Source organism: Podarcis erhardii, assembly GCF_964252035.2.
Source record: "Podarcis erhardii genome assembly, chromosome: 3".
Taxonomy (NCBI): Eukaryota; Metazoa; Chordata; class Lepidosauria; order Squamata; family Lacertidae; genus Podarcis; species Podarcis erhardii.
The window spans coordinates 60297832-60311885 of NC_138507.1; the positions used below are offsets into that span (position 1 = coordinate 60297832).

The 14054-nt window shown below is 42.1% G+C and overlaps 1 protein-coding gene across 2 annotated transcripts; it reads right to left on the reverse strand.

Moving 5' to 3' along the window:
- LOC309338263 (trace amine-associated receptor 1-like) lies at positions 1–14054 on the reverse strand. Of its 2 annotated transcripts, none has more exons than XM_081855370.1 (2): positions 13923–14054; positions 1–2766 (listed from the first exon to the last, which is right to left on the reverse strand). In XM_081855370.1, the coding sequence occupies exon 2, from the start codon at positions 2672–2674 to the stop codon at positions 1640–1642; it is 1035 nt and encodes a 344-aa protein (XP_081711496.1). In that variant the 5' UTR covers positions 2675–2766; positions 13923–14054; the 3' UTR covers positions 1–1639. The 2 variants fall into 2 exon arrangements, with proteins under 2 accessions (XP_081711496.1, XP_081711497.1); XM_081855371.1 differs by lacking the exon at positions 13923–14054 and adding an exon at positions 3477–3607.

The following is a 14054-nucleotide window of genomic DNA, read 5'->3' on the forward strand; positions in this document are numbered from 1 at the left end:
GTCATCTTTTGTATAACACCACATACTGGACAAATCTGGTAACTGCACAGGTTTAAGAAACAACAACAACAAAAACCCATGTGTATAGAAAATGTTAAGTGGAGCACTGCATTTGAAGGCACTGTCCAGTGCCCTCATAGCCTGACCCAACCCCAAGCATCTCTGCAATATGCAGCTCTTTCCTTCACAATCCCTTTCCCATCAAAACAAGGGCCATTTCATTAGTGATAATGTAAAGAGAAAGAGCGGGAAAGAAGGACATAGCCATTAATCCCACTTTCTGTTTCTTAAAATAATGTTGCACGTCACCCCAGTCTCTGAGCAGTGCAACATTCCAGCAGTTCCAGGGTTCGTGTTTCCTTTTGGAAATGAGGCATGGCAGAGACTGGGGCGTCTTTATGATATATGGTTTATATTAAACATATATACAACCTGAACGTCCGATGGAGATGTTCACAGCATTAACACCCCAAAAGCATCTTGTTTCTCTCATAGCCACAGCCTTGGAGTCAAACAGAAATAAAACATTGCTCTCCCTTTCTCCCCAGCTTGCTACTTTCCTTCTAGGCCATATCACTGCTAACTCTCTCCTCCAAACTTGGTTTTGTCTGGGGAGGGGAGCCTACCTATTCTCTGTCTCGCACAGAGCCCTTTGTTCTCTTAACAGCCCATCACCCAGGCTACCACCTCAACACAGGAAGCTAGCCTGGCTTATATTTTAACATTTGCTGAAACCAGGGTTTTGAAGGATCTTGCATACAGCCTATTTCGTCCTCCCCAAACTCATAGCAGTAACAAACTCCAAATCCTTCCCAAATCCAAAGTAACAATAAAAATGTTGTGACCTGCTTGCTGATCAGTTTGACAGCTACAACCCTTGGCCCAGTGAACTCATGAGAGCTGCCAGGATGGTTGGGAGGGCTGCCATGGTAAAGGAAGAAGGAGGGGGCTTTTGCAATATCAGGGATCTTCTAGTGGGATCTTCTAGAGTTGTGGGGTTGCAGGAACCTTTCAAAGGACCAGCTACCATCTCACTCTGCCTCCTTCCTCCTTTTCCATGAGTAGACAAAACTTCAAAATTTCACACTCAATCTCAACTGGTCCTAGGTGGGTAGCAAGAGTTCTGTTATGTGTTCCTTCTTCTTTGTTGCGACTTGGCAGAAATAGAATTGGGTAGGCTGGGTGGATAAAGGGGATTCCCTTTAGGGGACCTGAAAGGTGAGCAGCTCCCAGCTCAAGGTCCAGGGGGCTGGGCTGCTGAGCAGCCATCTCAAGCTACCAGTGGTCTCAGATGCTTGGTTTTGTACCACACTGGTCTCTCAGAGCTGGAAAACCCACCAAATGGATGCCCCAGCCAATGAAGGTTGGCTTACAGGTTGAAAGTCTTTGATGTCAACAGATTATCATCCAATGCATGCTTGCTCCACCTATGTCTGTTTGCCAATAAGTTACGGCCCATTGGCACCCATACTTCTCTCTTGGTTGGTTATTGGTCTGCACCCTGTTTCTGGGCCATGATGGGGCTGCTGGAGCAACTGCACTGAAGCATCGCACATGCTTTTTCACTTTGACCTTCTGCTTCAAAATGGACAGTGCCTGGTAAAATACTGAAGAATATGCTCTCAAAGCTCGACGTGCTTCACTCCATAAAGAGCTGAGTCCTGGATGAATCTTGCTGAAAAACCTTCCCCAATACAATCATCTTCAAGGCCCTTCGAAACCACAGGTAAAAATACGCATAAACAATTGGGTTGAAGGTGGAGTTCAAGTAACCAAACCAAACCAGGGCATCAATGAGAATGGGAGGTATTGCATAATTCATAAAGGGGTCTGTTGCTGTGCAGAAAAAGAATGGGAACCAGCAGATGAGGAAGACCCCGACCACAGTGCCTAAAGTCTTGGCTGCTTTTCGTTCTCTGCTGTGTGAAATGTGATGCTCAAATCTGATCTGTATTTGGTTTGCAGCAGCCTTAATGGACCTGGCTTGCCTTTTGGCTATAGTGTATATCTTCCCATAGACACATAACATGACAAATCCAGGGATGTAAAAAGAAACCACAGAGGCCACCACTCCTGACGTTTCATTGAAGAAGACAAAGCAGCCTCCCACGCAATAGATCAGCTTATAGAAGGTCTCTTCTGCTCCAATCATGTTTAACTTCAAAAAGACCATCCCAAAGCCAAATGTAGCAGGGAAGACCCAACTTACAAAGATCATGATCAATACGACCCCTGTGCTGATCTTTGCTTTGTATCGCAGTGGGTCACACACGGCGTAGTAGCGGTCAATGGAGATAAAAGAGAGGTGGAAGATGGAGGCTGTACTCAGAGTGATATCGATGCTGGTATGGATTTTGCAGAAGAATTCTCCGAAATACCAGCAGTTCTCAACTGACCTCACCATGCTATAAGGCATGACAAGGAAACCAAGGAGAAGGTCCACTGTGGCCATTGAGAGGATTAAGAAATTGGTTGGGGTGTGGAGCTGCTTGAAGTGCGATATTGAGATGATCACAGTCAAATTGCCAGCTAGGGTAGCCAGGATCACACACACCATGAAGATATACATGGAAATACGAATGCTGATTGACCAGCTGCTCTTTATGCAGGAGCCATTTATGTGTTCACAACACAACTGCATCCTTCCTAAAGACTCAGATTCCTGAAAGCACATATTAGGCCCAGTCTGATTGTGGTGTGTGTAGTTCTTCTTTTATGGTCAAAACAGGATCTATTTATTGTTACCATCCAGAAGAAGAGGGCTTCCTGCCAAGAGAGAAAATTACAACATGAATATTTATTTTAGGGCTGAGACAAAAGGTGTGAGTTTTATTTTCTTCTGTGTTAAGAGTTTGTAATTGTGTGAATGTTATGTGTGTGTGTGGGGGGGTTTCATTGAGGTTGTGTGATTGTGTGAATGCACTTTGGTGTGTGGGTGTGTGCTTGTATGTCTGGGCACACAAATGGTGTGGGGAGTTGGCTTCTCTCACCACATATGTGTAAGCGACACTGCGGCAACTTTCACCATCAGAATATGGCCGTCAAGAGGAAAAAGTTTCCACACCTTATGTCAGTTGTGCAATTCTGACATAAGCCTTTGAGCCCTTTCAAGGTGTTAGCAATCTTCAGACTGACATATTCAGCTTTTAAAGACCCGATGTGTAAATAACGTACAGAAGACAATCACAATGCAGGAAGACTTCACACTGTCAATAATGGACTTTTAAGTTTATCACAATATTTGCCAGTGGGCTTTCCAGTAAAAAATAAAGCAATCACGAGGAGGAGGAAGGGGATGCGGCTTTTCAATCAGAAATGGAACACTGGCAATCCGGTCTACAAACCAGTTCCTTAATACAAATGGACTTTGCCTATTTACCCAAATGTGGTGGACAACATGATTAAAGAGGGAGGTGGAACACGTTCCAGCCAAATAATTAATCATTCAATAATACTGATTACAACACTGCAGTTACCAAGAAATGACTGTGATGCAGTAGGAGCTGGCCTAGACAGTACTGCATACTCAGCAGGTAAACCTCTTTGGTATTCTCCCTTCTCCCAGGCTTCCCATTCTTCTTAGTGCCAACACAGTTGTTTGCTGGAATAAATCACTATGGAGGGGAGGGATGAAAGTCTGTTCCACTTGCCTTGCATAGGGTGACACTTTAGCTGCTGCATACAATACAGAGGATAGTGGCAAAAAGCAAAAAAAGGATTAGACTGTCAGGATGTGGAAATGTCTTGTTCCTGGCATGAAAAAAACTCAGTTGAAATGAGGATAGCAATAAATAGATAAATAGATAAAGAAATACATCATTTTGGAAACACACCAATACACTCTTCTAGCCTAGCAAATGGTTCCCTTGAGAATCTCTTTCTGGGCATTTAGCCCATGAGATTTTCTACGTTACTCTTAAGAGAGTTTCCCCACCCACACCCCCAAGTGATTGAAATGCTTTTTCCAGACAGTGAATATTTTACACGACAGGTCCAAATCCTTACTTTCCATCTTTACTGCGGTGCAGCATGGAATGATGTATGAGCTATGATTCTAAGGCCTTCTCTTCATAGCCATGTTGGACCCAGGACAGCCTAGATGAAAACAGCTGGACTTAAACTTTCCCACTGATGTGACAGAAGATTTAGTATCTTGAAGGTGCTACTCGTCCAAAGGTTCATCTGCTCCCTTTCAGTCTGGTTTCCTTGACTTTTTGTGGGCTATTTTGCTGATTCATTTCTAAGAAATTCTGCTCTGTGTTCTCTTCATCGTGAATGAGATCATGGTAAATTATGTTAAATGATGGATTCCAGAACACAAGAGGCCATGAAATGTTTTGGAGTGAAGGGTCTCCGTCTGATTTTTTGCCAAAGCCATTGGTCTCTCTTTAAGCCACCCCCAGCCTGATGTCCTTTAGATGTTTTACAGCACAACTCTCTTCATCCTGACCTTTTTGGCTGGGGCTGAGCATTGGAGTTCTAACAACATTTGGAGAGCACTTTGTTGGAGAAGTCTACCTTAGGCCAAAATATTTAAGAAGGGAGGGGAGATAAACCTTTAAGGATGCCTAGATTCACCATTGCAGCTTAAATTAATGTGTTGGGTCAATATTGTTGCAATTTACTATGTCATACTCAAGTGGTATTATGCAGAGCAAATGTCAGGCTGCTGCCAGCAACTCCAGGCTGGTTGCCCAGGAACATACAAGACAAAGGGATGTTTCTTATCATCCTGTTTTCATTCAGTATTTACTTGGATATTGGCATTGTCCTGAGTGAATCTCCACCCCCCTGTCTCTCCCACTTCCTCAATTGTCATTCTCATCGTCTCTTCCACAGGTACTGCTACGTGCCCTCTGTCTTTGAGCTCTTTGCTCTCTTACTTTCAAGGCTCACAAGGTTCTGGGAGATGGAGGGTCTGGAATGCTTTCTAAAGACACTGTGTGTATCAGCAGTTGTCCCTCTGCTGCTTCCTCTCCTATTATCTCCCAACTTTCCCCCTCATCTGCCTATGAGCTGTAACCTCCCTCAAACCCCTGTTGTAAATCTAAACCATCTTCCTCTTCTCTGGAAGGGTCAGGCTGGGGAGGTGGTCTCCACCATTCCTCTTCTCCCCAGTCCCTGACAGCAAATGAATACTCTTCAGTTGGACCATAGTCTTCTGAGGGCCTGCTTTCATGTCATTACTTTTACTCAGAGGAGCTCCTCCCAAGTGCTGCACATGGGAAAGTGTAACACTTGTGGCTATTCAAGAATTAGACCACAGTTCAGCAGGCAGCTGAGCAGGGTGGCTCGTTTCCTATTTAGCAGATCCTCCATCCTGATTAATTTAATATTTTACATTTCCTCTTTTTAGTTTCCTTGTGAGTAATTGTCTCCAATCTCCTTTCCACCTAATGATGACAAATGGCTCTGTTTTAAGAACTAGCTAATCAAGTCTGATCTAAATGTACAATTCTTAACATTTATCAGTTAGAGAAATAACTGAATTAAGAAATAATAATTCCCATCACTATCTGTCAGTTTCATTGAATGGAGCAGGGGAATAATAAAATAATGCAAACAAATAAATTAAGGAAAGCACTTTAGCTAAGAGAAAGTGACATTCCATTTAAATGGGCTATAGATTATAAAAATGCATATCTAGCACAGATCTAAACGTTGTTCTGTAGAGTGCCTGGCAGGGGGACTCAGATTTAGGCTCCCAGCTTTATTAGACTTTCTAGCAGTGATCTCATCCACAACATCATCTAGGCTGGGATCCTATTTAGTGCCTCAGATTAGGCTCAATCTAACCCAGGATTACTCAGACCCATTTTAGAAATAGAAAGATCACCATAAGACATTGCAGCAGAAAATGTTCAATTAGGCAATTTCTAATAAGCAATGCAATAACGGTGATTGGAAATACAAAACAGTGAAATTCATCTGGTTGCAGAGTACTGAGGCTGTTAGTTGATTCATCATTTGGTCTTCAATCAATCAATGAATCAATCAATGAATCAATCAATCAAAGAGATCTTTATAAGAATATTCCACTTCATCATTCTGTACCTACCATCTCCTCTGGAACATTTTTACTGAGGAAGGCAAGAGATGTAGTATCAGAAAGCTGAGAGGTAAGGGATATGTGGAAGAGGAACATGTGAACCACTTTTGGAGGTGGAAATTTGTGCTGCTAATCTGCCACCTGACACTTCCTGGGATGTAGCTCTCTGGAAAAATGTATTGCAAACCCACACCCTTGTTTCTCATCTCTCCCCAAATCTATGCTTAATAATAATAATAATAAATTTATAACTTGCCCATCTGGCTGGGTTTCCCCAGCCACTCTGGGCAGCTCCCAACAGAATATTAAAAACATGATAAAACATCAAACATTAAAAACTTCACTAAACAGGACTGCCTTCAGAATTGTAAGAGGGTAAGTGCAAGTTTATGACAATTTATTATGGTATATATTATACATATATTGAACAATGTGTTGTTGCTTAAACAAATACCTTGGAGAGACTTCATTTTACTAGACAAGTTGCAAATTATGTCAGATTTTCTTGTATTAACAAGTCAATATTTCTTTTTAGTTATGTAGTTCAAGGGTAAGTGCCAATCCTTATGTAGCCCAAACAGTATCAGAGGATACTGTTTCAGAGGATGAAAAAACCTCTATGATTGAGACCCCCCCCCAAAAAAAATCCAGAATGGACTGAGCATCCTCAGTAGGCAAAGAATGCTACCTGGGGGACCCACAAGGGATAGAATGAAGTGGCTGGAAATACGTTCAGTAGGAACCCATATGGCAACATTTTGGTGTATTCCTGGCCATCAAATGTGTTGATGGAGCACGCAGATGCCCACCCAGCCCTGTTATGCCCCATTACACCTCTGCCCCACCCCGTTCCAGGTCCAAAAATGACTCGCGTGTGCATGTTTGTGCATGCTTTGAACACACGCAAAAAGGAATTCCTGCCCATACGGGCCAGTCGTGTCCGACTCTAGGGTTGTGCGCCCATCTCACTTAAGAGGCCGGGGGCCAGCGCTGTCCGGAGACACCAGCGCAGCACACGGAAATGCCGTTTACCTTCCCCCTATAAAGCGGTACCTATTTATCTACTTGCACTTTGATGTGCTTTCGAATTGCTAGGTGGGCAGGAGCTGGGATCGAAAGACGGGAGCTCACCCCACCGCGGGGATTCGAACCGCCGACCATGCGATCGGCAAGCCCTAGGCACTGAGGTTTTACTCACAGTGCCACCCGCGTCCCTATGGAGTTACCTGTAAATGGAGTTGCCTGTAAATGTCTCACTTTGTTTAGATAAGACCTATTAGTATATGTACAGTGGTGCCCCACAAGACGAACGCCTCGCAAGACGGAAAACCCGCTAGACGAAAGGGTTTTCCGTTTTGGAGGCGCTTCGCTAAACGAATTTCCCTATGGGCTTGCTTCGCAAGACGAAAAAATCTTGCGAGTTCCCGCGGGGTTTTTCCGCTTTTTTCCTGCTTTTCCTAAGCTGCTAAGCCGCTTAACAGCTGATCCGCTGATAAGCCGCTTCTCAGCTGATCGCTAAAAGCCGCTAGACCGCTAATAGCGCTAATCCGCTAAGCTGTCAATGGGCTTGCTTCGCAAGACGAAAAACCGCTATACGAAGAGAATCGCGGAACGGATTATTTTCGTCTTGCGAGGCACCACTGTATTTAGCTTAGGTATTTTTCTAACATTAGCAAAGATTTTTAGCCCTAGAGCATCCCATCATAATGTTTGTGCTAGTCTTGAACTTTCCATGGAACGTCATGCCATCCAAATGCAACAATGTTTAATTTGGGACAATTCCTTTTTTAGTGAACTATTTTCTCAGCGTTTGACAAACTAGGGTTGGGAATTAAAGGAAACTGTAAATCATATCCTTTAAACTTTTTTCTTTTTAAATAATCTTTTTTAAAAGTAGCAGACATTAAAGGTTAAACAGAAGCTATAATATCTGCATCTAGTTTACAAGTGCCACACAAAAATGACAAGGTTAGCAGCTGGTGCACCACAGATCAGTTTGCCTTGTAACTAAAACAATGGGGAGAGCAGTGAGGTTGGCACCCAGTTTCCCAAAGAATAAAATCTGTGTTGCAACAATAGGCTCCAAGTCCTCTTGCTTTCCAAGCAAATTCAAGCTACTGAATTTAACCTGTAAACCCCAAAAGGCTTGGGCCCTACATATCTTACAGCCAAGTTCTAAGCATGTTTACTCAGAAGTCCCATATTCAACTCAGAAGCCTCTACTCAATGGGTCTATTCTGAGTAGGGCTAACAGAGCAATCCAAACCCCTTGTGCTTTGTTACTTGTTTGCCCAGCTCTATGGCTGTAGCCAACAGAAAGTCCCCAATGGGATGTGATGAAGGTGGGGAGGGGATGAGTTGGCCCAGGAACTTTTGGACCAGGGGACAGAAGGAGCTGCCCTTTTCAGTTCTTTCTGTTTCTCATTTTCCATGTTTAAATTTTGTTCTCCGCATTTCTGCAGCAAATTTGAGATTTCTTTATTTTTCAAATGCTCATCAAAACCCACCAGCGTTTTAGAATGAATTTCTTCAGGTAAAACATTTTGTATGCAGCCTTGACTAATTTGCAAGCAATTTCCCCTCCTATGATGCATTTTTGTATGCTGTTTTCACAAATACGTTCACACTTCTCCCTAATATTTTTGGTAAGCATTGTTTGGTTGGAGAATTGCATTGCAAAATTCAGAGACATGCGAATTTCAAAGGAAGGCTGCGTTTTGGTTTTCATACAGCTTTGAAAACTGCGGATTTGATAGACTTGCATTTAAATGCCAACTGAATCAAATTTCGACCCCATCTCTAGGCTGTGTCCCCTTCAGATCTCACTGCCATTACACCTTTCTAGGCTTGCACAGCCAGCTATCTTACTGTCCTCCTAACCTCCGCTCCAGTTGCAGTGTGTGGTAGGACTGTGAATGCGCTAAGAGGTGGTCCATCCACTCCATAAAGCCTTGCCAGGGCAAGGGGCAAAAACTGGATTGCAGCGATGATGATGATGATGATGATGATGATGGCAACTTCTAATTTATATGGGGGTTACGTTCCCAGATACAACACATTTAGGTGGAATCACGTATATTTGAAACACCATCGAAAAAGCCTGCAAACACCCCATTCTGCCCCTGGCCTGCCCCATTCTCCCCCTTTTTGTGTGTATTTGGGTCACTTACAGGTTCAGCAAGATGCGCATGTGCATGGTCGCACACATATCGGATGCACCTAAAACAGTTGCTACCCGTAACGACAACTTTCTGATATAGGATTGTGTTAGCTAGATATCATCCACTGAGTCAGCTTTTGAAACTGCCTCTGTCTCTGTGTCTTGAATAAGAGAGATATTTTCTGGAAGAGAATATGTTTTGCTCTTCCGCCCCCCCCCCCAATACTTTAACGTAGTCCATCTTGGAGGTCTTTTCTTTATACAGTAAGAGGAAGATGCTGTAGAATGGCAAAAGTAGGCTTTTAAACAATCTCAAATTTCTACCTTCTCTGTTAAAATGTGGGGTCTCTGCTATAGCCTCAGTTTCCCATTTCTTTGAAGTGGGCTTTCTTGATCTTGCAAGACATCTTTAGATGAGAAGCCACCCAGCTTGTAAGCTGTTCCTAAAAGGTACAAGTCCCGTTTACAAACCCCATCGCAAGTCCTCTAGAAGTCAGAATGGAGTACATTATTAAAAGCCAGTATGTCCAGGAAGCAGCTGCTAAGAGAGAGAGAGGACCAAGCAAATGGTTCTATAAACTTTTTCCACTCCACTCACTGGAAAGGCAAATCCTTACTGCTATTTAATTAAACATTATAGGCACATTAGGAACAAAAGGAGCCACGCAGCACAGCGCATGCAGCCAACCTTTTGCGCAAGCCTCTACAAAGGGAAGAAAAGGCACAAACGAGCTCTGTTTTGTGCTTCTTTTTCAAAGGGGTCACTGTGTACAGAAAGCAACACTCGTTGGCTGAGTTCTGCTTACTTTGTTGAGCAAACAGGCGTAATCCAGCAGATCTATCTGCTAATATTTGTCTGAAAAAGCAGAACTACTAGATACACAATTGCTGTGTACGGTAAGCACATATTACAAGACATATTAAGAGCTATGGGTGAACAACACTAATTGCTTGCTCTACAGTGGAAACGGCAAGGCCTCCCCGCCCCTGGCCCCCAGCAGTGCGTTGCTATAAACATGTTGGATATAATCCCTGTTCTTTTAAAACAGATTCTACAAAAAAGCAATATAACTATACAGTGATACCTCGGTTTACAAACTAAATCCATTCCAGAAGTCTGTTCTTAAACCAAAGCACGCTTTCCCTAATGAGGCCTCCCGCCGCCGGTGCCCTTCCACTGTTCAGCTTCCATTCTTAGACCGAGGTAAAGTTCGCAAACCAGGACACTACTTCCAGTTCCGCGGAGTTCATAAACCGAATAGTTAGTAAACAGGACTGTTTGTAAACCAAGGTACCACTGTATATTATATATCTAGCAAAATGTTGCTGTACAGAATGAACATAAGAACATAGAACGTGCCCTAGAGGATGAAGCATCCCCTTCTCACATTGGCTAACCACTGATTGACATCAGTCAGAGGGGGAATTATTAGTGTGTGTTTTTGTTCTTATTTTTATTATGTATTTTGTGTTTTTTTTATATTGTAATGTTGTCATCTGCCCTGAGATCTATGGATGAGAGGTGGTATACAATTTTAAATAGATAGATGATAGATGATAGATGATAGATGATAGATGATAGATGATATAGATGATAGATAGATAGATAGATAGATAGATAGATAGATAGATAGATGATAGAGATAGATAGATAGATAGATAGATAGATAGATAGATAGATAGATAGATAGATAGATAGATGATAGATAGATGATAGATGATAGATAGATGATAGATAGATAGATGATAGATAGATAGATAGATAGATAGATAGATAGATAGATAGATATAGATACAGTAGATGATAGATGATAGATAGATAGATGATAGATAGATTAGATAGATAGATGATAGATATAGATAGATGATAGATGATAGATAGATAGATAGATAGATAGATAGATAGATAGATAGATAGATAGATGATAGATAGATACCTATAGGAAGCAGACACTTTCTCCAGCTGTGATTCCACGCAACTGGTATCCAGAGCCATACTGTCTCCAATAGTGAAGGTAGAATATAGTCATCACAGCCTGTAGTCATTGATAGCTTTGTACTCTGTGAATGTATCTAATCCTTTTTTAAAGCCAACTAAATGCTCCCGGTTCCAGCTCTTTGGGGATACTGCATTCCCCTTCCCCATTTCCTGCCCTTCTCCCAATATACACTTAGGATTCTGTGGCCTCTAAATGTGCTCAGATTTCAATGGGTTGCGTCCCCCCCCCACCCCCGAGAGAGAGGTGCCATACCTTAGGTCCCCTGTCCCAAGAACTACTCCTGCAAACTTCAGGGCTCCCCTGAGCATGTTGATATCTCTCCTGTTACTCTATGGCCCCACTTGGGCTACAGTCCTGCCAATACTCATCGGCTGGGTTTGTTGTTGTCCCTCATCGTTAATTTCATTGCGGATGTTGTGTAAATGGAATGTGTAAGCCTCTTTCCTAAGCTCTGCAAGCAAGCCTATAACAGGATGCAGGAGCCAAGCCAAAAAATGCTTTTTCCTCATCATCTTCCCTTGGTTTCAAACATAAAGTGGATACTCATTCTTAGATTTCACCCAAGTTGTTCACATGTTGCATTTGCTTTGTTTATAATCCCAGAAAAGTGAGTGCTACTGTTTATAGTCCCAGAAAAGTGAGTGCTACTGTTTAGGAATGTAAACAGCTTGGAATTGAGTGTGCCTATATTTCCCATGGAGTTTCTTTAAAGAGGAGAGAGAGAGAGAGAGAGAGAGAGAGAGAGAGACCCCAAAAACTTGTTTTTCTGACTCTTAGTTCTGTAAAGAATTTTGGAAAGGCAGAATGTTAGAAGCACAGCGTGAGATTTTGCATGGCTAATGAAAATATTTCACATTACTTTAATAAATGTAGATTGAAACATGCACTAAGAAAGTACCCGTGCTTACGGGGAATAAGGAACTCCAGTAGGTGAGGAAATAGATCAGCATTGTAAAAGTGGAATCTATTTATCCATCTTGTGACACAAGAAGAAGAAAGGCATGCTGGACTAGCAAATCATTGGATAATTTCAGCCTGTAATTTCTGTTCCATTCATACAATGGGGAAACTTCTGTGGACCCCCTCCCCCCCCTGTGGCCCTCCACACTGCACCCTTTTCCAAGGGCCCCCCAGTTTTCAGAAGCACATTCTTAGGAGACCCATGAGAAAACCCTATTCTGTGAATACAAATTCAGTTCTGTTGGTGGAAGGGAAGACAACTAAACCCAATCACAGTTCCTGGGTTAGAACAGGAAAATATTTTTTACCTCTTTCCTCCTCAAAGTTTGGAAGAGCAGAAGCAGGCCTGGCCCTATCTCATGCTTTTAGCCTGTGGCAACAGCTCAGGGGTAAATGGGAAAGTGGGGCACAGATGAAGTAATGTGTGGGGAGGTGGAATTAGGATAAATGACTGGAACTTCCCCCACAGTCAAGTTTCTTAGGCTGGAATCCTAACCCCACCTACCTGGGGGGTAGGCTCCATTGAAATCAATGGGACTTACTGAGTAGACAGTTAGAATTGCAACCATAGTTATAAGCAGTGCTTTTTATAACCATACTCACCAGTACAGAATACCATTTCCTCTTTTTTTTGCTACCTCTGGCAACCACTGTGTGCTGGCACCCACAGCATGTTTATCAAAACATGAGTACTGGCACCTCATTTATTCCCATGGAAAGCACAGGCTACAAGCAATTTTTCCTCATCTCAGGAGTTCTCAGAAACAGGAGTGCAGGAGTGCTTGTGAAAACAGAAGTATGCACTAAAGCATCTTTTATTTAGCATGAAAATATATTTAAACATGCAATACACAAGGGAACAATTTTCTTGGTAAAGGAACACTCTTTGTGTTAGGGCAACTAGCATTTTAGGATATGCACCTCATGTCATGTGATCAATCCACCCACTGCAAAAGGTGGTTTTCTTTTAATGTCTAGTTAACTTGTTTTTAATTAGGGCTATCTCAGATGAAAATATTGTAATTCTGAGGTAACAGCAGGAAACAATGTTTGTATATCTCTTCAGACTAGCCATGTTTCACATGCTTTCCAAATAATACATTGTCTTTCAGCATTTCCTAAGCAAGGGAAACTGTTATGTGTCTTCAAATATAAGCAGCATAATGATTTCAAAACTGAGATACTTTATTTAATGCAAAGATTTATATGCTAAACAAACAAAGAAACCCAGACAGTTCAGAGTATCTCACTTCTGCTGCAACATTTTCAGGCAAATTTAAATATAACTTTTATTCCAACTAAAATAAACCAATTAAAAACAAGATGCCCATTGACTAAATGTCACTTTAGTGAGTTGCCAACTATAACTAGCATCTTAGATTTGTGATAAATATGCATAACATTGAAATGATGAGAGAAAGAGATTTAGTTCCTGTTTTGTTTTTTAAAAACATCCAAAATCTTGTGTGTGGATTCAGAGTCATTTTATTCTCTTCTGGCTATAGGAAATCTTCCCAAAAGAAGACAAAGAGTTCAGTGTATATTCTCAGCATTCTTGAGAAGAGCACTGTGCTTTAATTCAAAGTCTGTCCAGCTACTGTACTGGACAGGGTTTTTAGATTTCTCCCTCCCCTCCTGTAGTTTCTGCTAACCAGGGCAGAATACTTGAAGGAGGAGGAAACTTTTTACTGACTTTAGCCGAACCTCTTCGCAAAATTTTCACCAGAATCCCCAAATAATAAATTAAACTCACCTCAAAGAAAGATAGACTCCAAGGGAGCAAGCATCTCTAGCATCAATCCACCATCAAAGGTCCAAATCGCCACAGATGCAAGCCTTATTCTTGGCTTATCAGTTCATGCAAATCCAAGTTGATGAAGATGTG

Bases quoted from the DNA above. Each gene is read 5' to 3' on its own strand.
- LOC309338263 (XM_081855370.1), bottom strand. From the start codon at position 2,674: ATGTGCTTTCAGGAATCTGAGTCTTTAGGAAGGATGCAGTTGTGTTGT.